Source organism: Podarcis pityusensis (assembly GCF_964106645.2).
Source record: "Podarcis pityusensis genome assembly, chromosome: 8".
Taxonomy (NCBI): Eukaryota; Metazoa; Chordata; class Lepidosauria; order Squamata; family Lacertidae; genus Podarcis; species Podarcis pityusensis.
Window position 1 is genome coordinate 6,040,672 of NC_138033.1, and position 20,908 is coordinate 6,061,579.

General features: G+C 46.6%; 1 protein-coding gene and 1 long non-coding RNA gene across 4 annotated transcripts in view; one reads left to right on the top strand and one right to left on the bottom strand.

The window, feature by feature from the left end:
- Window positions 1–2,040: 2,040 nt before the first annotated feature.
- The window catches only part of CATSPERG (cation channel sperm associated auxiliary subunit gamma), a 44,149-nt gene continuing 25,281 nt past the window's right edge, over window positions 2,041–20,908 (bottom strand). For all 3 annotated transcript variants that reach the window (XM_081018605.1, XM_081018607.1, XM_081018606.1), the window contains exons 16-30: window positions 19,686–19,804; window positions 17,747–17,960; window positions 15,561–15,623; window positions 14,863–15,046; window positions 12,871–12,998; window positions 12,009–12,089; window positions 11,714–11,770; window positions 9,830–9,986; window positions 9,635–9,698; window positions 8,358–8,456; window positions 7,134–7,232; window positions 5,842–5,934; window positions 5,338–5,437; window positions 3,752–3,878; window positions 2,041–2,940 (exon numbers count right to left, since the gene is read on the bottom strand). In XM_081018605.1, coding sequence (XP_080874731.1) covers window positions 2,810–2,940; window positions 3,752–3,878; window positions 5,338–5,437; window positions 5,842–5,934; window positions 7,134–7,232; window positions 8,358–8,456; window positions 9,635–9,698; window positions 9,830–9,986; window positions 11,714–11,770; window positions 12,009–12,089; window positions 12,871–12,998; window positions 14,863–15,046; window positions 15,561–15,623; window positions 17,747–17,960; window positions 19,686–19,804 — 1,716 coding nt within the window. In that variant the 3' untranslated portion in view covers window positions 2,041–2,809. The remainder of the gene's footprint in view (window positions 2,941–3,751; window positions 3,879–5,337; window positions 5,438–5,841; window positions 5,935–7,133; window positions 7,233–8,357; window positions 8,457–9,634; window positions 9,699–9,829; window positions 9,987–11,713; window positions 11,771–12,008; window positions 12,090–12,870; window positions 12,999–14,862; window positions 15,047–15,560; window positions 15,624–17,746; window positions 17,961–19,685; window positions 19,805–20,908) is intronic.
- LOC308484623 overlaps window positions 19,821–20,908 on the top strand; it is a 93,458-nt gene continuing 92,370 nt past the window's right edge. The window contains exon 1 of the long non-coding RNA XR_013990051.1: window positions 19,821–20,494. This is a non-coding gene — a long non-coding RNA (uncharacterized lncRNA). The remainder of the gene's footprint in view (window positions 20,495–20,908) is intronic.

Genomic DNA, 20,908 nt, shown 5'->3' on the forward strand with positions numbered 1-20,908 from the left:
TTCAATGCTCCTCTTGCTTCTCGCACACCATTCTAAATCATAGTTTCAGCACCCTCAAGGCTCCATGCCCAGTGCAAGTGTAGTAAGCAAGTAAATAAATAAATATTGTGTGTTTCATAAATTCTGAAACAAGGGGAGTTGAGTAGAGTAGAAAAATCAGGAATGAGGAGGACTGGGGGGGGCAGCGCCTCTCTTTCTAGGGGAAATGGCTCTTTATAAGGATTTACCGTATTTTTTGCACCATAACACTCACTTTTTTCCTCCTAGAAAGTAAGGGGAAATGTCTGTGCGTGTTATGGAGGGAATGCCTACGGGTGGCATGCCTACAGATTTTCCTCCTCTAAAAACTACCTGCGTGTTATGGTCGGGTACGTGTTATAGAGCGAAAAATACGGTACCTAATTCACTCTGTGCAGTAAGAGGGGCAGAGCTGTACTGCTGAGTTCCTTTGGAATGGGTATGGAACTGAAAATACTTTGGAGAAAGTTAGTCCAGGGTTTGTGTGGGATTTGTTGTCTAGCTGCTATCTAGCTGGATTGGAGGCAATGGGGTGAAGAAGCCTCTGTCTTCTATAAATTGTGGCTAGCCTTCCCTGGAAGGTTTTAGTAAAAAAGGTAAAGGGTAAAGGGACCCCTGACCATTAGGTCCAGTCGTGACCGACTCTGGGGTTGCGGCACTCATCTCGCTTTATTGGCCAAGGGAGCCGGCGTACAGCTTCTGGGTCATGTGGCCAGCATGACTAAGCCGCTTCTGGTGAACCAGAGCAGCGCACGGAAACACCATTTACCTTCCCGCCAGAGTGGTACCTATTTATCTACTTGCACTTTGACGTGCTTTAGAACTGCTAGGTTGGCAGGAGCAGGGACTGAGCAACAGGAGCTCACCCCATTGCGGGGATTCGAACCGCCGACCTTCTGAACGGCAAGTCCTAGGCTCTGTGGTTTAACCCACAGCGCCACCCGCGTCCCTGCAGGTTTTAGTAGCCAGCTGCAAAGTCCAATCCTATGAGCAAGGATACTTAGAATTAAAGCATGATCCCACTTAAAGTATAATCTCTAGTTGCATTTAGGCACCTAATGAATAAATACTACTGCTTTAAAAGAATCCTTTGCACATTTACCATATGTTCCGGCGTGTAAGACAACTTTTTAACCCAGGAAAATCGTCTCCAAAGCCTGGTCGTACTCCTTTCCCAATTTTGAACCAATCAGTTGTTCCATATCCAGTTCTAACTGTAGCTTCTTGTCCCACATAGAGATTTCTCAGGAGACAGATGAGGTGATCAGGCACTGCCATTTCTTTAAGAACTTGCTATAGTTTGCTGTGGTCGACACAGTCAAATGCTTTTGCGTAGTCAATGAAGCAGAAGTAAATGTTTTTCTGGAACTCTTTCTCCATAATCCAGGGCATGTTTGCAATTTGGTCTCTGGTTCCTCCGCCCCTTCGAAATCCAGCTTGCACTTCTGGGAGTTCTCGGTCCACATACTGCAGCTTACCCCTCACAAAGCTAGATTCCCAGCACCCTTTAAAAGCTATGGTTCCCAGAATTATTTTAGGGAAGTTGTGTGATTTAAATGTATGGCATGCAGGCAGCCTCTGTCCTGAGCAGCTTTCAGAGGTCAGCAAAGATGAATTTAGAGCCCCTTGTGAGAGACAGAGCTGCTCTCAGGACTTCTGCATGATTCCTTCTTCTCTCCATTTTAATACCAGATTACAAGGCGGGAGAAAATGTAAACTGAGCCTGATATTCTCCCCTCTTTATCCCCTTCCACCTTGCAAGTTAACCCTCTTGCAGTTTCCTGATCCCCAAGAATTTGCCTATAAAATGAAACTTGCATGCTTTTAAATTCATGGATTGCTCAGTCCTTGTGGGAGTGCACTGGGGGCGAGGGGAGAATCCTTGCTCCTGTCCTGACTGGGGTGTCTCTGTGTGTGTCAATACATGCTCATAGGTCAGACCTGTGCAATGAGAAGTTGATGACTTTCCACCTTTATGTTCTGCACTCACTGGAGGACAAAAGATACTCCTTACCAACCAGATTGCACAGCAACCAAATGTTTAATGAACCAATGTAACGCCTTGGAATGACCATCAAAAACTAACAACAACATTAAGTGGACAGATAAGAAAATTGGTAATAAGGATTATCTGCCTCCTTTTTAAACAAATGACTGGGGAAAGGTGCAATGGCTTTCCATTCATTCACAAACTGCCTCTACACAGGCAGATGTTAAGCTGAAAACAGGCCTGGAGTTTCATGTACAGGATCAGGCACTTGTCATGTGTAAGGTGGATCAATCAGGTTTTTTAGTTAAGTTGGCCTGTCTGGTTTAATTCTGCAGCTGCTTTCTAGTGTCAGGATGATACACAGCAGCTGAGAAAGCATCAGGGCAATGGAATACATTACATATTGACCTGAGATGACTAAAGGGGTTTGAGGAATAGCAAAAAGGTGCTGCCTAGGGTGATATAGTTGAAACTGGGTAGTCTCTGGATATCTCCCACCAACTGGTCTTAGTGGTTTTACTGACACAGATTTCTGGAATGGTTCCCATGCATCTTGCAAATGGGCCAACTGAACAACTTGCTCACAGACCATCGTGTTTTGTGGTTTTTTTAAAGCTTTGTGATTCAGATGTCATTCAGTTGTTATGTCCAAGGTGGCTGTTGTTTGCTCCATGTCAGGACACTGCAAGCAAAGAGGAGCCCTTTGCAAGCTCATCAGAGGAAGGAGAATCGCAGAGGGATGGTGCACCCAGACACAGTGCATGGCTAATGGCAGAAAGGGCCTGGAAGCTGTAGCTGACATTAGCGCGTTTTTGACTGGGGAGGCCCTTTCGTGGATTGGGATTGTGGTGAACTGATCCCGCTGAGTTCAGAGGCCAAGTGCTGCAGGGATGCTTGACTGGTGAATGAAGACGAGAAGGTGAGGCTGGATTCTGGCAGCAGAGAGAGAGAGAGAGAGAGAGAGAGAGAGAGAGAGAGAGAGAGATTCAAATGGTTCCAGAAATAGCTGAAGATGTAACTCACAAGAAGCTGAGAGGCTCAATACGTTGACTGTTAAGCTGGTTCCATGGAGCATGCTTAGTCCCAGTTTTTGGACTAGCAAAGCAAAAAAAGAAGGAGGCAGGCCTGGTACAGCATCTGTGAAAGTGTGCCTGCCTGCCCTGGTACAGTTGAGCTAAATCATTAGGTGACCATAGGCCAAGGGTCACCAATGGCTCCCATGAGGGTCTCCGCAAAAATCCACAACTGACAGGAGATTGTTCCCTCTTTCTACTTCATTCCTGTTTGCACTGGCCCAGCCTCTCCTACACTGAATATGCCCTTTTAAACCATTCCAACAGTTTAGGGCAGAGGTTCTCAACCTTTTTGAGTCCACAGCTCCCTTGACCAACTACATTCTTTCTGCAGCAACCCTGTGGAGAAACACGCTCTGAAGCCCAGGTATGTCACCCCTCGCCTGCAGAGCCAGCAGCCCCTCACCCCTTTTCAAACACCTTTCTTGATGTGTTCCATCAGCCTCCTCTCCTCTCCCCTCTTGGTGAGTTAGGATTAGCCATATCCCTGCCTCCTCAAGATACAAATGACATCTTCCCATGTTGATGAGACTGGCAGACCTAAGTCCATAAGGCAAACCAAATTTGGCCCTCCTGCTAAGAGATCAGATTTCCCCTACCAGATGGTTCCCTAACAGAAGTCTCAAGGAGGTTTTGTCCTCCTTGGTGCCCCTGCTTGTTGCCAACTCACCTATCCGCATAGCTAAAGCTTCCTCCAATCTCCGGAATGTTTTGTTGAATAAGGCCTTGACCAAGGGGCCCGTGATGTAAACCACTATGTATAGAAGAAGCAAGCCAAGGATGATGGCTATTGTAACCTTGGAGCGGAGAGGGGGGAAGAGAGAAGGTGGTTGTTAATTCCTAATTGTTAGCAATACCTGTATGTAAACAGAAACCTCAAAAATTGCTAGGAGAGGGAGCAAGAAAGGAATGTGGGACTGCACACAAATGTTCATTCCCTTCTGCGGATTCAGGCTGGCAAAAGATAAAACCAATGGGATCAGCAACAAGGGTGTTGCAGTGTATCCGCCTCCTAGAACGATTGTATCTGTTTGGGTTCGGCCAGCTATTCTCACTCCCTGCCATGCTGCTTCCCTTTTCCTAAACGGCACAAAGCGTGGTAAGAACGATGGCATTTGTTCCCACGGCAGAATTCACTCGCACAAGACATACTGATGGCCGCCAACTTTAAAACAGGGTAGGGAAATTTATGCAGGATAAGGCTGTCAGTGGGTACTGGCCACGGCGGCTACCTTCTACCTCCACTGCTGGAGGCAACCAGCTGCTGAACACCATTTGCTTTGAATCACACGTGGGGAGGCAACTCTTATGCTTGCTTGCGGGCTTCCCAGGGAGATCTGGTTGGCCATTGTGAGAAGAACAATTCTATACTCACTTTGGCCAAACAGATGGCAGTGAGAAGCCCCCAGGCAAGACAATAGGATTTGCCCCATTTGTGATTCCCAGCAACTGGTTTTCAGAGGCATACTGCCTTCATTCAGTCTTCTACAGTGCTATGCTACAAGCACAGCTGGTTCTCATCTTTACAGCCAGAAGTAATAATAATAATAATTTATTATTTATACCCCGCCCATCTGGCTGAGTTTCCCCAGCCACTCTGGGCAGCTCCCAATCAAGTGTTGAAAACAGTACAGTGTTACATATTAAAAACTTCCCTGAAAACGGCTGCCTTAAGATGTCTTCTGAATGTCAGGTAGATGTTTATCTCTTTGACATCTGATGGGAGGGCGTTCCACAGGGTGGGCGCCACTACCGAGAAGGCCCTCTGTCTGGTTCCCTGTAGCCTCACTTCTCGCAATGAGGGAACCGCCAGGAGGCCCTCGGTGCTGGATCTCAGTGTCCGGGCAGAACGATGGGGGTGGAGACGCTCCTTCAGGTATACAGGACCGAGGCCGTTTAGGGCTTTAAAGGTCAGCACTAACACTTTGAATCGCGCTCGGAAACGTACTGGGAGCCAATGCAGATCTCTCAGAACCGGTGTTATGTGGTCCTGGCGGGACTTTGAAGGTCTTTGAACTTGGGTATCGATAGGGCCACTTTATTCCACATGAAGCTGGCCATCACCAGAGCCCCCCTGAAGTATAGGGGGTCTGCCATGACTAGATGGCTGGGGGGGGGGGCCTTTTTCAAGTGTGGCACTCCATATGTGCCCTCTACAGGGAGACTTGCATGGTGTCGACCCTGATGTCCTTTTGGTCATCAAGCAAAGCCTCCATACAGAAAGAATGAAGATGCTCAAGGCACGGCGGCTGTTACCTTCAAGAGAAAGATGGCCCGGGTGGGGCTGAGGCGCAAGCCATGGACATGGATAATGAACTCCAAGGCATAATCACAGTAGGTGGATTCGTCGACACCCCTATGGAAGCAAAAGAGGCAGGACATCAGTTGACTACTGGTCTGAGCAGGCCTGCTTAGCTTGGTCAATTGCTGTTTACAGCTCTCTGCTTAGATCTTTACATAGGCTCTTCTTGGTTTCTCACACCATTCATCTCCTAGTACCTTCCAAACCATGTTTCTTCTCCATGCTTTCAGAGTGGTACTTTCTCCCATGACCCATGACTAAGTAAGGCCATTAATTTCAATGAGTCTAGTCTGCGTAAAACTCAAGTTGAACACCACCTTTTGATTGTGAATTGTTTTAACTTGTGCTCAGGAGTTCTTATGGCTGAAAGGTAGCTTATCAGTATAATTCAGTTCAATTGTAAATTAATTTAATTCTTTTTAAAATGAACCAAACACATTTTAAAAACTCAAACCTACCTGTTTGATACTTCCACCACAAAGAAATAATCAGGAGCAGACAGGCCCTGGGGGACAATATCATAGCATGGAGAATTCGTCTGGCAAATCCACCTGTGGGAGGAAAGGGATTTTGCCTTATGATGTCTTACATGGTAGGCTGTTTCAATTCATGTCCCTAGCTGGGGACAATAAAGCGGTTTAGTCATGCTGGACACATGACCCGGAAAGCTGTCTGTGGACAAACGCCGGCTCCCTCGGCCTGAAAGTGGAGATGAGCGCCACAACCCCATAGTCACCTTTGACTGGACTTAACTGTCCAGAGGTCCTTTGCCTTTACTTTTTGACAGATGGCAGGTGACCCAAAGAAGAGAGAAACAGAAGGGAAATAAAGCACATGTCCTCAAAAAGGATACTAGTAGAGCTGTAACATTTTTAGAGGAGGATAACCAAAATGATTTAGGGGTTGGAACAATTTCCCCGTGAGGAAAGTTTACAACTTTTAAGCCTTTTTAAATTGGGAAAAGGGCAAGTAAGAGGCAGGGACTTGATAAGAGGGACATGAAGTTGGGCATGGCTTGGAGAAAGTGGACAGAGAGGAGTTTTTCTCCCTCATAACACTAGAACTTGTGACAGGTAGGTATCCGTGTTGGTCTGCCATAGTCAAAACAAAATAATAATAAAAATCCTTCCAGTAGCACCTTAGAGAACAACTAAGTTTGTTATTGGGATGTGCTTTCGTGTGTATCTGAAGAAGTGTGTATGCACACGAAAGCTCATACCAATAACAAATTTAGTTCTTCTCTAAGGTGCTACTGGAAGGAAATTTTTTCTTTTGTTTCGACTAGAACCTGTGGACATCCAAGGAAGCTGAATGTCAGAAGATTCAGGACAGGCAGAAGAAAGGCCTTCTTCACACAGCACAGGGTTAAACTTGTTCCCACCCGATGTAGTGATGTCCACTAACTTAGATGGTTTTAAAAGGGAATTGGGCAAATTCAGTGGCTACTAGCCACAATAGCTATGTTATATGTCCGCCATTGGAGACAAATGTGTCTCTGAATGCCAGTTGCTGGAAAGCACAAGTGGGAAAATGGCCGCAACCCTAACGCTTCTTGAATGCTTCCAAGAGCACTTGGTTGGCCCCATGACAATCTGAAGCTGGACTAGACAGGTCTTTGACCTGATTCAACATGGCTCTTTTATGTTTTATTGCTGACCAAATAAAACATTTCATTTGGGAAGAAGAATTTGGGAGGTTTTAGATCAGAAACTGACACCCACACCCAAAGACGCAGCAAATGTTTCCTTACAAAATCCCAGACTCAGCTTGAGAGAGGATTTGGAAACCTTCGGAATCAACTTTATCTTCGTGCATTTCAGCCCTAAGCCAGATCAGACTTGATGTTCCACTGGAAAGAGAATATGAAATCAACCATGAATTAAGACAGCTAAGCTTTGCAAGGAAGCCTAAAGTGGTTACCAGGCCACTCACATCCTTAATAGCCCGTTGTTACCCACCCACCCTTGCCAGCTTTTACATTCCTATGTTCATCAGCTATGGCTCATTATCAGCTTCAAAATAGAAGGGGGGGAATCAAATCTCTTACAACTCACCAGTGCTTTTTTTCTGGAGGAACGCTGGGGTACGCATACCCCTACACATTTTGTGAATCTTTGTACTTTTGTCTATTTGCTGTATTTATTTTTCGCATTTTGAACAATAAAATGGTGATTTTCTTGAGTCAAAATGAGAGTACCCCTAAACATTTTTTTAAAGAAAAAAAAGCACTGCAGCTCACAGCTATTTCTCTGCTCTATCCCCCAGTGGAGGCAATTCTCATCACAGACCAGACAAGTGGCTGTTTGTAAGCCACAACCCGAGGGACCACAGATCAGTAGGCAGAGCACATGCCTCATATTCAAAAGGGTCCAGGTCTGAGCACTGATATCTCCAGTTAAATGGTTACAGGAAAAAGGACCAGGAAAGATTCCCCCTTTCTTAGACACTGTGGAGACACTGCCAGTCAGAGTGCACTGGCAATAGTGGGCTCTATAGAGCATGGGGAACCTGCGGCCCTCCAGATGTCGTCAGAATTCAGCAAGTCCCCAGTCCCTGGACTGAATAATCCAATGGTCTGTTGCAGTATGAGTCGGTTTCCTCTGTCCACGATTCTGAGAAGGCAGCCATTGGCTGCTTCTGCAGTAGGGCCATTTAGCACTGCTGAGGTATTGCTTCACCTTAATCATCTGGAAGGAGTGAACCGGCTGGAGGATCAGCCTCCTCTGTGCATAGGCAGTTGGGGGACCACAGGAGCCTGTGATTATTTAATTGTGCTCTCTCACTCTCATATGGCAAACCAGCACTTTTCTTACGTGGGCATGTTCACATGCCCTGGTGCGCAGACTTGGAAAGACTGGTCCCAAATGGGGGTCTTTTAAACTGACTAAAAATGTTGCATTTGAATAAGACATAGATACTAAACAGCTAAGGTCACAATGCTAGGCACTGTGGGAGTCTGAAAAAATGTGGTCACCTGCCATTCATTGTGTTGTAGTTAAAGATTTCTTCCTCACTGAAGTATCTGATGTTTTCTATCGAAAATGGTCCCCCACCAATTACTCTGAAGATGTAGCTGCCGGCAGAATAAGCAAGATGGAAGTGAGTTTGCACAAGCCTTAACAGTTAAAAAAACCACACCCATTCACAAACAGCTCGGACAAAACTGCCATTTCTCCTATCACAGCAAGAAAAAGAAGAAGAGGAGGAGGAGGAGGAGTTTGGATTTGATATCCAGCTTTATCACTACCCTAAGGAGTCTCAAAGCGGCTAACATTCTCCTTTCCCTTTCTCCCCCACAACAAACAACAAACAAGCCGGGGACCCACTCTCAGAGGATACCAGTCACTGGGAGGTCAGGGGAATCAACAAGAGTATTTCCTTCTGTATCTCGCCTGATAAAGGTTGCCAACCAGGGCAGTTTTAGAGCCATTCCTAGGCCTGAAACCAAGTTAAAATGGGTCAAAATAACCCATTTCCTCTGGGCATGCTGGTACGTGGGCCACCACAATCCTCCCAGGTACCTTTCCCTTTTAAAAAATTAGGATATCCTATTCATGGATCTCCTGTGTGTCCCATCGAGTGAAGACTTGCCTCTGGCCACCAAGCTAAGCTCATGGCAGAGGTTTCCCGGCCGTGTCCTTAGCTGTGATGCTAGATCAGTTGGGGTCTACTGTTAGTACAAATGTATACCTGTCAGACAATTTCCTTGCCTTCAAGGGTGTCACATAGCAACTAGGGACTCTTGAGGAATTTGTTCTTGGTGCGTTTTGATACAAACTGACCCAATCAACTCAAATCAAGGTGCAGATCAGAAGTTATCCTCCAGATACCACACCTCTCCAGAGTTCACGATGCAGTTCTCAGTTCAAAAAGAAAATGCATCAAATTGCATATTTTGAGAGAAAATGTATTAAAAACATATATCTAGATGCAGATTTGCAAATTAATGTGGACATGGGGTGGAATGGGCTTTCGAACATATACAAAAATGGAAGGGACCGGAAAGAGTCTTCTCTGTCCATCCCTAGCGACAACAGGGCTTCCTCTGATTGGCCTGCAGCTTTACCTGGAAGTCCCCAGCGAAAACGTCTTGGGTCATACCGGCCCCAAAGCCTGGGCACCCTGGCATTGACCTAGGTGCCTCCATCTTACCCTCCCCCCCAGCCTTTGAACAATATGCTCAGTGGAGATTCACTGATTTCAGTTCAGCAAAGCGACAAAATGCCATCAAAAGCACAGCTCAGCCCTTACCTTCCATTGAAACGTCCTGAGTCTCCTGTCACCATATCTTGGATCAAAAAAGAAGGGTAAAACACTGCAAATGAATCAAGCAGGTGTGGTATCACCATCTGTCTTCTGCCTGGCACCCATCATTCCTTAATTAACTTCATCTATAAGCCTCACAGATCTGACCCACCCAGACACCCCACTTCACCTCAGCCTTACCATCATTGAAGGAGAAGCAAGGCATCTCGGGGTCTTTCTTGATACAATCGAAGTAGCGCTTGTTCTTGACGGTAGTCTCATTCTTAGTGGAAGTAATGTCAAAAGCTAGCCTCTTGCCTGGGGGACATCCAATGTAGACAGTCGACACATAACTGCCCTGTGGGGGCAAGTAAATTGGAAAAGAGAAGTGGCCTTTTTTCTTTCTTTCTTTTTTAGAACATTGGATTGCAAACTCCCTCTCTTAAAAGGACCCCTTTTCACCTCTGTGTCTGCTGCAGAATCCCTGCATGTTGCAGAGGATAATTTGGATAGGCATCTCCTTGGAGGACCCCTCAGTCAATGCCTAAGGTACCTTCACCTTGACCTTCATGAAGCGTTCTCTAGAATACACCCGATAGGACTCACCACGTTTTCGTACTAGTTCTGCTCCTCTGCCTTGGAACAGAAGTCTGGCCTGCAGGAATTTTTTTGATTATTTTTTTCTGGCAAGGCAAGGATTGCACCTCCTGGCAGGTGTCGCACGGAAGGCAACAGGCAGACTTTGTTGTGCCCCTGCGGTGGCCACTCCTCACAGAGGTTGCCTGCTGGTCACAGTGTTTGCCCTCTCAGCTTGGTGAGCCCCTGGTGGGAGCGGCGGCTGATAATCCCTGGCTGGCTTGGTGGTGTCTCAGCAGCACCAGAGCCACAGCTACAGCAGGCCTACGAGGAGGGTGGTGGAGACCAGGCTGAGGTGCCAAGTGCAGCCTTTTACCGGCTGCCTGTCCTTGGCTGCACAGCACAAGAGCAGGTGCCAGCGGGTCCCAGGTGAGCGGGCAGCTTTCCTTCTATGCTCCTGCTGCAGAGCACATGCCTCAGCCAAGGGAGGCCCTGGGGAAGGAGTGGTGCAGCCCAGAAAAGTCCAGATTCCAGCTGGTGGGAGTTCTGCCCAGGGGTGAGCACCCCTTAGGCGGCCATGAGGAGAAAGAGGCACCACCGCTCGGGTGCGGCTTACCTCCCCGTGGCTCCAGAAGATGGCAGCCATGTGGCCTTGTCATGGGGGCGCCCGGTTGCGCCCCCTCATAATTCTGCACCCGGGACTACGGACCCCCTCGTCCCCCTCACATTATGCCACAGTCTGGAGAAGAAAAATATGGCTTGCTTAATTTGCCACTCAACAAAAGCAAGGAAGGTCAAGGTGGCCGCGACACCTCTAAACAATTCCCACAGCTGCAGGCTGCAGAGGAAGATTATTCATGGCAAACAAGCTGCCTTTCCAGAATTACCGAGCTTCTCCCAGACAAGCTTTCAAAAATTTTCAGCATTGGTACAGGAAGCTGGTACCATGTTGGGGAGGGATTCAGACTGGAAATCCTGAGTATCAGGTGCCAACTGCCTCCTCCGGGGCTGCTACCAGGAGGAGAGAATTGAGAGAAATTATCTTCCCTTCAAGCAATCCAAGCCACCTGTCAGGGAACTGCCATCAGTGCCGGAGGGAGAGAGCTCCAGAGGGATCCCAGAGAGTGTCACGGGATTGGGAGAAGCAGCCCATCTTCTGGAGAAGGGAATCAGCTCAGCTACAGTGGAGAAGGGGGGCAGATGGGGGAATCTGAGAGGGAGTCACATGACCCCTTGCCTGGGACCAGTGGGGGGAGGAAGGGTCCTCCGCTGCCTATGCCTTCCTTGCGCAGAAGGCTTCCGCGCAGGGAAAGTAGGAGGCGACTGGGCGTGAAAGAACTTCTATGCTGGAAGAAGTTTAAGAAACGCCCACTGATGGATTCTGCCAGCGATTGAGACAGCCACGGGTGAGTGGCTGTCCGGACAGAAAAGGTTCACTTAGGCAACCCAGCCAGGTGTGGGCACCGGCTTACGCACGAGCAACCCCTTGAACCATTACACCACCCTTACCCTTATCCGTGGTCCGTTGGATGTGTACTCATAGCAGTTCATTCCCGAGTGTGCAACCTGGGGAAAGTAAATACAAGCCAAGCAAATGTCAGGGGAAAGGCAAATTCTAGCCACTTGTATACCAGAGGAGTACAACTCAACAGATCAGAAGCAAGAAGCAGTGTGGCAGGAGACTGATTTCATGTGCCACCTTTGGTACACTGAAGCGGCACCAGGTGGCCTATCCTAGCCCAAGAGCAACAATTTTGTGATAGAAGACAAGACCCTGGAACTTCAGCAAAGACTGCCTTCTTACCTTTAAGCCAAGAGAACTCTTCAGAAGGTTCTTCCCACTCAGCTGCTGATACGGGTAAACACCTTTGTCATAAATTTCTATCTGTTGTTGTGAGGACGAAGAGATGCAGTGGTGCAAAAGAAACAGGAGTTTAAAATGGAATCAGTTTTAATAAGAAACCAGCTCTCTAATGGCATTTCCCCCTTGTGAGCCACTCAATGGTGCAGAATGGATGGCCAAGAATACTCATAATAACAAATCTTGCCACCCTCTAAGCGCATGTCAGGAATCTTTGTTTGCTTCCCAGTGATGGGAATAACACGGTGCTTCTTCTCAGCAGTACTGACATTTCTGGCTGTTGTTTATATTGGTTCTAATGATATATATAATCCTGTGATTTACCATATATTTTGTATTCCATTCTGGAACCTTAAGGTGAAGAGAGGCTATAAATCATATAATGTGGTTATGGAAGAAACAAGACCTTCTGGGATGCAATGCTATAAGCTCCTCCATCGTAGACTCAGGATGTGTGTGTGTGTAAATAAGCTATATATGACATAAAGACAACACATTCCGAGGAAACTGAACCTTGGGTAAGCGCCTGGAATCACACAAAGCTCAGAGACTGGGGTGGCACGCAAGAAAGTAAATATTTGTAGGCCTTCTTTACACTTGCAAAAAGGCACTCTGTATATGCTCAGAGATGCCAGAAATTTTACACAAACAAAAGTTTGCAAGCATAGTTTCAAATATGTCTCAAAATAAGAATGGGGTTCAGGTTTCTCACATTTCAACATGCTGATCGGAGCAAGTCTGCATTTCTGACTTTTCAAGGAGGATTTTGCCTCATTTCATCATCTAGGATTTGAGAGGCCCTTACCACATATCGTACTGAACCTCTGCTGATGAGCTCTTGCCTATGTAGATGTGTATGAATATATTCAGGATGGGCTAAGATGAGAGTGAGCCATATGTTTTGGAGAGAATTTTCATCTGCTGACTCCCCCACTGCAAGCAAAATGAAAAAGCTATCAGCCAATGCAAAAGAATAGGGCATGTACATGTGGAACAGAATGTTGGTGCTTGCCATGAATATTCTTCTCGCTGGGCATGCAGCAACCATGTGAGATATGACCCCCTCTTACTTCTTGGCAGTAGCACCCCAGCTATGGAAAACTCTCTGCTTCGAGCTCTGACTGATGCCAAAGTTGGTTATCTTTCGGCACCAGCAGAAAACTCATTTTCCACCAGGCTTTTTGAGTCTGAGGGCTACTGTCTGCCTACTGGGTCACATGGCTATTCGATCTGATATACTGTATTTAGTAGGCAGAGGATGACTGTATTCTATTTATTCTATTCTAGTATACAGTGGTGCCTCGCAAGACGAAATTAATCCGTTCCGCGAGTCTCTTCATCTTGCGGTTTTTTCGTCTTGCGAAGCGCAGCTTAGTGGCTTAGCGGCTATTAACGGCTTAGCGGCTTAGCGGCTATTAACGGCTTAGCGGCTTTAAGAAAAAGGAAACAAACTCGCAAGAACTCGCAAGATGTTTCGTCTTGCGAAGCAAGCCCATAGGGAAATTCGTCTTGCGGAACGACTCAAAAAACGGAAAACTCTTTCGTCTAGCGAGTTTTTCGTCTTGCGAGGCATTCGTCTTGCGGGGCACCACTGTATTCCGTTTTGTTCTTATTGTTTCTTGAATTGTTGTGGCCCACCGTAAGATCCCGTGAAGAGGGATGGAACATAAATCTTGTAAATAAGTAACACTGCTGAGAAGAAAACCTGTGATCACGGTTTTTCTGGAGACCTCTCCCATGGGGTGCCAGGAGCAGGTCAGTAATAACTCACATGGTGTCAGCGAAGTTAACTCTTTATTCAGAGAAACAAAGAGCTCCAGAGACCAGGCCTAGTGAGCACAGCAACTCTTCCCGTTAGATCTTGCCCCAATGAGGCAGTTACAAGGACTGAAGGTCCCTGTTTTCCCACAGTAGCCTACACTGCTTCCTGCCCCAGGTCCTTCCCAAGCAATCTGAGCCTTCTCCGCCTTGTTTGTCTCTGCTCCACCCTCTTCAGGTTCTCGGAGACATGGGAGGAGGAGAGCTGGTCACAGCAAGAGGAGGAGACACCCTGGCTTCTTTACCAGCCTGACCCATCTCTGCTTCTTGCCCCTCCCTCCTCTCCAGCATCTGCTTCTGACGCTACTTCTGGACTGCTCTCTGCTGCTGCCTCTTCCTGCTCACTAAACCCTGTTACCTCTTCAGCTTCCGCCTCCCAGTCTGCTCCCTCTTACCACTCATCCTTGCCCCACCACCACTCCCCGGGCCCTGAGCCTTCTTCCCTTGGGGATTCCCCACCAGGTTCCTCCCCCGCCCCCCCGCCGCCCATTCCTCTGTGTCCAGCCAGTCCATGACATGCCCTCTGTCAGCCCCTCAGTTCTGTTCCATGTCTGTGCTACTGTAGAACCATAAATCAGAAGAAAAGCCGGGAGGATCACAAGTCAAAATTAGGAGGAAGCACAGCCTAGGGCAACTCGTTTTACCACTGCAAGACATCCATATATACAGGGTGAGTCTTTTAAAAGAGGCCCCGTGGAACATGTGTATCCACAGAGCCTCTTTTAAAGGACTCGTGTGTGTGTGTGTGTGTGTGTGTGTGTGTATAAAAACAGCTTATTGGGAGGGTGTTGACATCATGGCTTCATTAAGTGTGGCCTTAGATATCACCACATGCCCAAGAAACAAGAAGTTCACAGTAGATATCAACATTACATTCTCAGTTAGGTGTGGGAGATGCCCTGTAACTGCTGTGTTTTATGTGACAGATCCACCCCTCCCTTCCTCCATCACAGCAGTTCCTGAGCTCAACACCCCTTACTGCTCTGTTTCGTTGTTCTCATGCTCAGGTACAGAGAGAAGGTGTATTCGGTGTGCTTGTCCAGGTAGAGCTTGGAAGGCAGTAAGTTTTCAGGCATCTGATCGTACATCTTGATGTAGTTGGCCATGTCGACATAGATGCCTGCCGAGGTGTTCCAGTTGCTTGCCACATAGGTGTAGTATTCCTGGGAAGCAAGAAAATGATTATCTTCTGCTCCCCCCCCCCTCTTTGTCTCTTCCTTCCAAGTGCTCCATAAACTGTACCTTAGTCATGGTTGCAACAGCCCTGGAAAGTAGGCCAGTATTGCTATCTATTGACAGTGTGATTGGTAAGTATTGGCTTGCCTAAGGTAAGGCATACAGTGAAGATAGGGGCAAAGCCCAGGTGCAAACTTGGGTGTTGCAGCAGTTAAAGGTGAAGCATGTTGGTTAGGAAAAGGAAACACTCATACATCAAAACTATGACTGTTTCATTACTAAATGATTCATATTGCGTGTGTGTCTATCACACATCAACTGACTGTCAAATCCCTTAGCAAGCAGTCAAAAAAAAAATGGTGTCTTCAGGTGTCTCTCTCCTTGAATATCAAAATCACTTTATTTACTTAAAAAAGAAAGTTTAAGACCAGGTTAATGTTAATCATGGAGTGGTGAGGGCAGTTGTTTCTAAGGAATGCTTTTCAAATTTTTTGTTCTTACCGCATCCTCTTTCTTGTTCTTCCACCATCTCCATGTGGGGTCATGGACTGGGTCAGCATAAGCCTAGGGAGAAAAAAAGAATTGGTAAGGGTGAGTTTGAAGACAGACAGGCTCACAAAAACTATCACTAAATTAGCAGCAAAACCTGTTTAGAAATGCAGAAATAATATACAATTTTATTTAGTGTGGGACAGCATAGAAACCTCCCTGCTGTGGTCCACCCAAGCAGAGGTCATGGCAACCGATCTGGGTGGATGAAGTGGCAGGTGGTGGCAGCTCCTAAGAGGAAGGGGTTGAAGAAAGACAGACAGTGGCATGAGAGATAGTAAGCTGGCATGTTGGAATCCTGGAAGCCAAGACCCAAGTTTGGTGGGAGAAGCCCAGCAGATTTAACATCACAAAAACATGCCGCAGAGAAATATAGTCTGTGAAACCTTTAATGTGTGCCCTTTTGAGTCCCAAAATGTCCCCTTCTAGAAGCTCTTTCCATCTGTCCCACTTCCCTGGCACAGAGCCAGACCACATGTTTGGCAAGTCATAAAAAGGTTTACTTACAAAATTCAAAGGTCAGATTCATGTGCTTTTCCTTACAGCGGTCAGAAAATATGCACAGGCATTTAAAACACTGTGTAGTTACAGAAGGTAAAAGTTTCTAAACTATTGATAGAGAGGGGAAATTCTAGAGAGAATGCAGGCTGGGGAAACCCAGCCAGATGGGCAGGGTATAAATAAATTAGTATTACTACTACTACTACGATTATTATTAATTACTATTATGAAACAAAGGATGCTTGTTAAAGTCAGGAGTCTGGAGTGACCAGTTCAGAGCTCCTTACATACTGAAGTCCACATGGGGAATGAAAGATACCAAAGGCTTGGTCACTCATTTCTTCTCCAGGCTTAGCCTATGGTTTAACCCCTTCATGCTCTTATTAGATTGGAACATTCTAGAGTTATAGGAGGCTAGAACTTTACATAGGCCTTCCCTCTGACTACTGGAAGTGGGATGTCTGCTGCGGTATTTAAGGAGACAGTGGAGACAGAAGATTCTTATATGCTTATGATGATGAGTGAAGCATCTTTCACTTGGACAAGAAGGATGTAATCAAAAGCGGGGGGTGGGGAGAGGAAATCCAAAGGTCATTTAGCTGCCTCATCCAACACTGTTGAACTAAAGCAAACAGTAGGGACCTTTGCAGAAAGCATTTTTAAAAGCTTTCAAATGTTTTTCCTTCCATTAGCAAGAAAAGAGAGGGAGCAGTTTAGAGGTGCTCAAATGTGTAGTTAAATTTTTATCCCAAGGAGGGGGAGGGAAAATCAGAGCAGCAGGGGGGCTTCAGATTCCAGGTGCTTCCCTACATGGAGGATCTATAACTCCAGTTGAGCCAGGGCTTCAGAGAGGCCGACAGGGTCAGAAGGGGGGGGCCTACTACATTGGATCTCCCTCTATGATGCCAGACAGCATTCTCCAAAACATCCTCTCCAGCAGGGGTAGGCAACCTAAGGCCCATGGGCCACAAGCGGCCCACGGGGGTTGTTTAACCGGCCCACAAGCCTCCCAATCGGCGAGTCCCTGTGTGCTATGCTAAACCGGCGCAGCGTGGCATGGGGACTTGCTTCTGCAGGGCCAGAAATCGCGCCTGCGCAGACACCGGAAATTGCAGGCGCGCGTGCTCACACACACACGCAATCCAGCCCACAGAGGGATCTCTGCTGGAGTGAACCGGCCCAGACGAGGTAAACCGTACAGACCCCTGCTCTTCAGGAATGTTACAACTGAGCTTGAGTGCCCAGAAATAGATGCTGGATCAGGGGTTCCACTGGCTGAGGCCTGTGTTTAAATAGTAAGTCCAAGGGATAGCGACCTTTATTTTGCTTACTTTAATTTGCATAAGCAACATGTGCATTTGTGGCGCAAACAGCAGAATGCTTTGCCATGAAGAATGCAATCACTTGGTTGTTTTAGGCAGCTGGTTTTAAAAAAAAAAAAGGCCTTTACACAATTTTCTTTTTGCTGGTTTATCGTTGTTAGTTTCAACAGCTGTTTTGGATTGGGGGGGTGGGACTTAGCTTTGAGGACTTTGCTGCCAGACAGAAGCTAAAGCCTGTGTCTTTTGGTGGTTCTGAGGCCAGCGACTTTTCAGCCCCTCAAAAGAGAAACACAAATAAACAAAAGGTATCCTCACTCTGTGGTAAGATGAGTGCAACTGGAGCAGCTGATAGACGAGTCCCTGGTACACAATCAGCGACTTCTCATCATGAAAGCCAGTTTTTTCCATGATCTCAGGAGGCATAGCAAAATAATGTTCCATCCGGGTGAATTCCTGTGGCTGAGGTAGGTCCACATAGCGCACAACAGCAAATGGGCAAAGGTGGGCGAATCTGATGTAGTCTAATCCACTAAGAACAAACAGTTGGATGGATTTTATAGTGGTGTGAGTAGAAAGTTCAAATGTTAGGAGAGCTTAAAACACCATCCCTTGCAGCATTAAAGTGGAAAATCTGGGACTAGGCTGTGTAGCCTTGTTGCAATTTATTTAGGCTGGATTTTTTCCCTTTCCCTCTTAATCAAAAGAATCACGCAACAGGCTGCAGATTATGAAATAGTGGTTAATTACATAAGGTCTTGCACCTGATTCTAGCAGTTAACAGTGATGAAAACAAGGCAGGCCAATTCTACTTCTAGATTACAAAATACATAAAGGTAAAGGTAAAGGGACCCCTGACCATTAGGTCCACTTGTGACTGACTCTGGGGTTGCAGTGCTCATCTCGCTTTATTGGCCGAGGGAGCCAGCGTACAGCTTCCGGGTCCTGTGGCCAGCATGACTAAGCCGCTTCTGGTGAACAAGAGCAGCGCACAGAAACGCCGTTTACCTTCCCGCTGGAGTGGTACCTATTTATCTACTTGCACTTTGACGTGCTTTTGAACTGCTAGGTTGGCAGGAGCAGGGACTGAGAAACAGGAGCTCACCCTGTCACGGGGATTCGAACCACCAACTGTCCGATCGGCAAGTCCTAGGCTCTGTGGTTTAACCCACAGCGCCACCTGCATCCCTACAAAATACATATTTTAATTCAAAAAGAAGCGGAGACCAAACAGAGGCCTGCCTCAGAAGCATGGTGGGCTGAGTTCTGAAGCAGGGGAAAGTAGAAAAGATTAAACCCTTTTGCCTTTATCACATCAGAGAACTCAAAGGAAGTGATGTCACACACTGCCTTCTCTTGTCATCAGGAAGAACCCTTCATATCCTTATTCACCAAAACAAGCAAAATTATTCTGACTGCAAATTCCCATACAAAAAGCAGATTCTAAACACAACCCCCAAGCCCTATAGCTTCTGCCCTCTGTCCAAAAATTTCAGGGCATAATACTGTGGGAGATGAATTAAGGATTAAATCCGTAGATTTAGATCTAAACCTCCTATCCCATGTTTCTGTGAGAAATAAAAAAAGTGAAGCCTTTTTAGCAGAGTAAAAATGCTTATAATTTTGCAGCTTATTAAAGCCTGTGAGTTAGGCAGTTCTACCTTTCTAGCTCTTTCTTATGTGGTCTGCTGACCTTCCCCTCTTCATCCCCATAATAGAATGAACTACACATTTTTAGTTACATAAATGAAAAAGGTTTACTTACATTTCAATGCAGGCAGCAAATACAGCAAAGTAGTGTGCAGAAAAATACTTACAAATTACAGTGAAATAAAAGTTGATCGTCTTAGCTAACATGGCTGAAAGCAGAAGCTTTGCCAAGCTTGCTATCACCACCCCTTCCCAGTAAAGTACAGTGCTGCAGCTGACTGGAGGTCAGGTGTGAGATGATACCCCTCGCTGCTAGCTGCTCCTGCAACCAGTTATTTCCCCTGGTTGAGGAGAAGCACTGGAGACCTGAGCAAGGCCTCTAATCTAAGGTGAAGAGCCCCCATCATCCATAGTCTGCTGTTGCAAAAGCTGCAGAGAGAGGATAGAAAAAAAGATTTGAAAGAGGAAATGGATCCCAGGTACCTTGCAAATGAATGAGACAGAAGGCCTGAGACTTTGAAGAGCCTTTGCAAAACTACTTCTGCCCTGCCAGATGTTTGAGAAAAGTTCAAAAGTGATGACACCACACTTTGTGTGTTCCACTCACTTGTGTCTCATCTCTTTGTTAGGGGTTGTTATCAACAGGTCATAGGCAAGGACATGACTCAGAGGGAATTCCCTTCTGACTAATCTTCCATTGTCTGCAGTATCCGCCAAATAAACCAGCTGAAAGAAAAGAAGCCCAGGTTAACAGATTTAGAGGAATCAGGTACACAAAACACGTTTTAAATTTATCACCTCTCCTCTAGTGTTTTGTTACATAATGGGATGTACGTCTATAATGTAATGGGATGTACGTGTATGGAGTGTTAGGGGAGGGGTAATACCTCTGGTGGGGGGACACATGATGCTCCTTCTGGGGTAGTTTGTCCACCTTTGGTCCCTAACTGCCCTAGCAGCTCTGCTGCTGCTAGGAAAACCTTGCCACCAACCTGAGCAGCTGGCCAGCTCTTTGTCTTGCAAATATGATGAGAATCCAAGCAAGACAGCAATGGCAGTAAGAGCAAGAGTGTACATCACAGTGTTACTTTCAATTCCAAATGTTTCAGATCAGTACAGTGGTGCCTCGCAAGACAAAATTAATCCGTTCCGCGAGTCTCTTCGTCTTGCGGTTTTTTCGTCTTGCGAAGCACGGCTATTAGCGGCTTAGCGGCTATTAGCGGCTTAGCGGCTATTAATGGCTTAGCGGCTTTAAGAAAAAGGAAACAAACTCGCAAGAACTCGCAAGACGTTTCGTCTTGCGAAGCAAGCCCATAGGGAAATTCGTCTTGCGGAACGACTCAAAAAACGGAAAACTCTTTCGTCTTGCGCGTTTTTCGTCTTGCGAGGCATTCGTCTTGCGAGGCACCACTGTATGTGAGCGGCAGTGGTGAGTTGGGTGGAGCTGCTCTCTTGACAACGGCTGTTGATCTGATGTCTCCTACTTATTTGGAGCCGGGGCAATGGCAAGGCTGGGGATTCGTGGGGACAGCATCAGCACTCCCAGAAGTGCCCCCTAATTAAATCTCACCAAGGCCTTGCCTCGGCCTCAGCCAGCTATTATTATTTATTCAATAATAAACAGCAGTGACATCCAGGGCTTTTTTTCAGCTGGAAATCAGTTCTGGCACCTGTCCAATGGGTGCCATTGTCATTACAGTGCTACCTGTTACATACACGTTACATACGCTTCAGGTTACATATGCTTCAGGTTACAGACTCTGCTAACCCAGAAATAGTGCTTCAGGTTAAGAATTTCGCTTCAGGATGAGAACAGAAATCGCGCAGCAG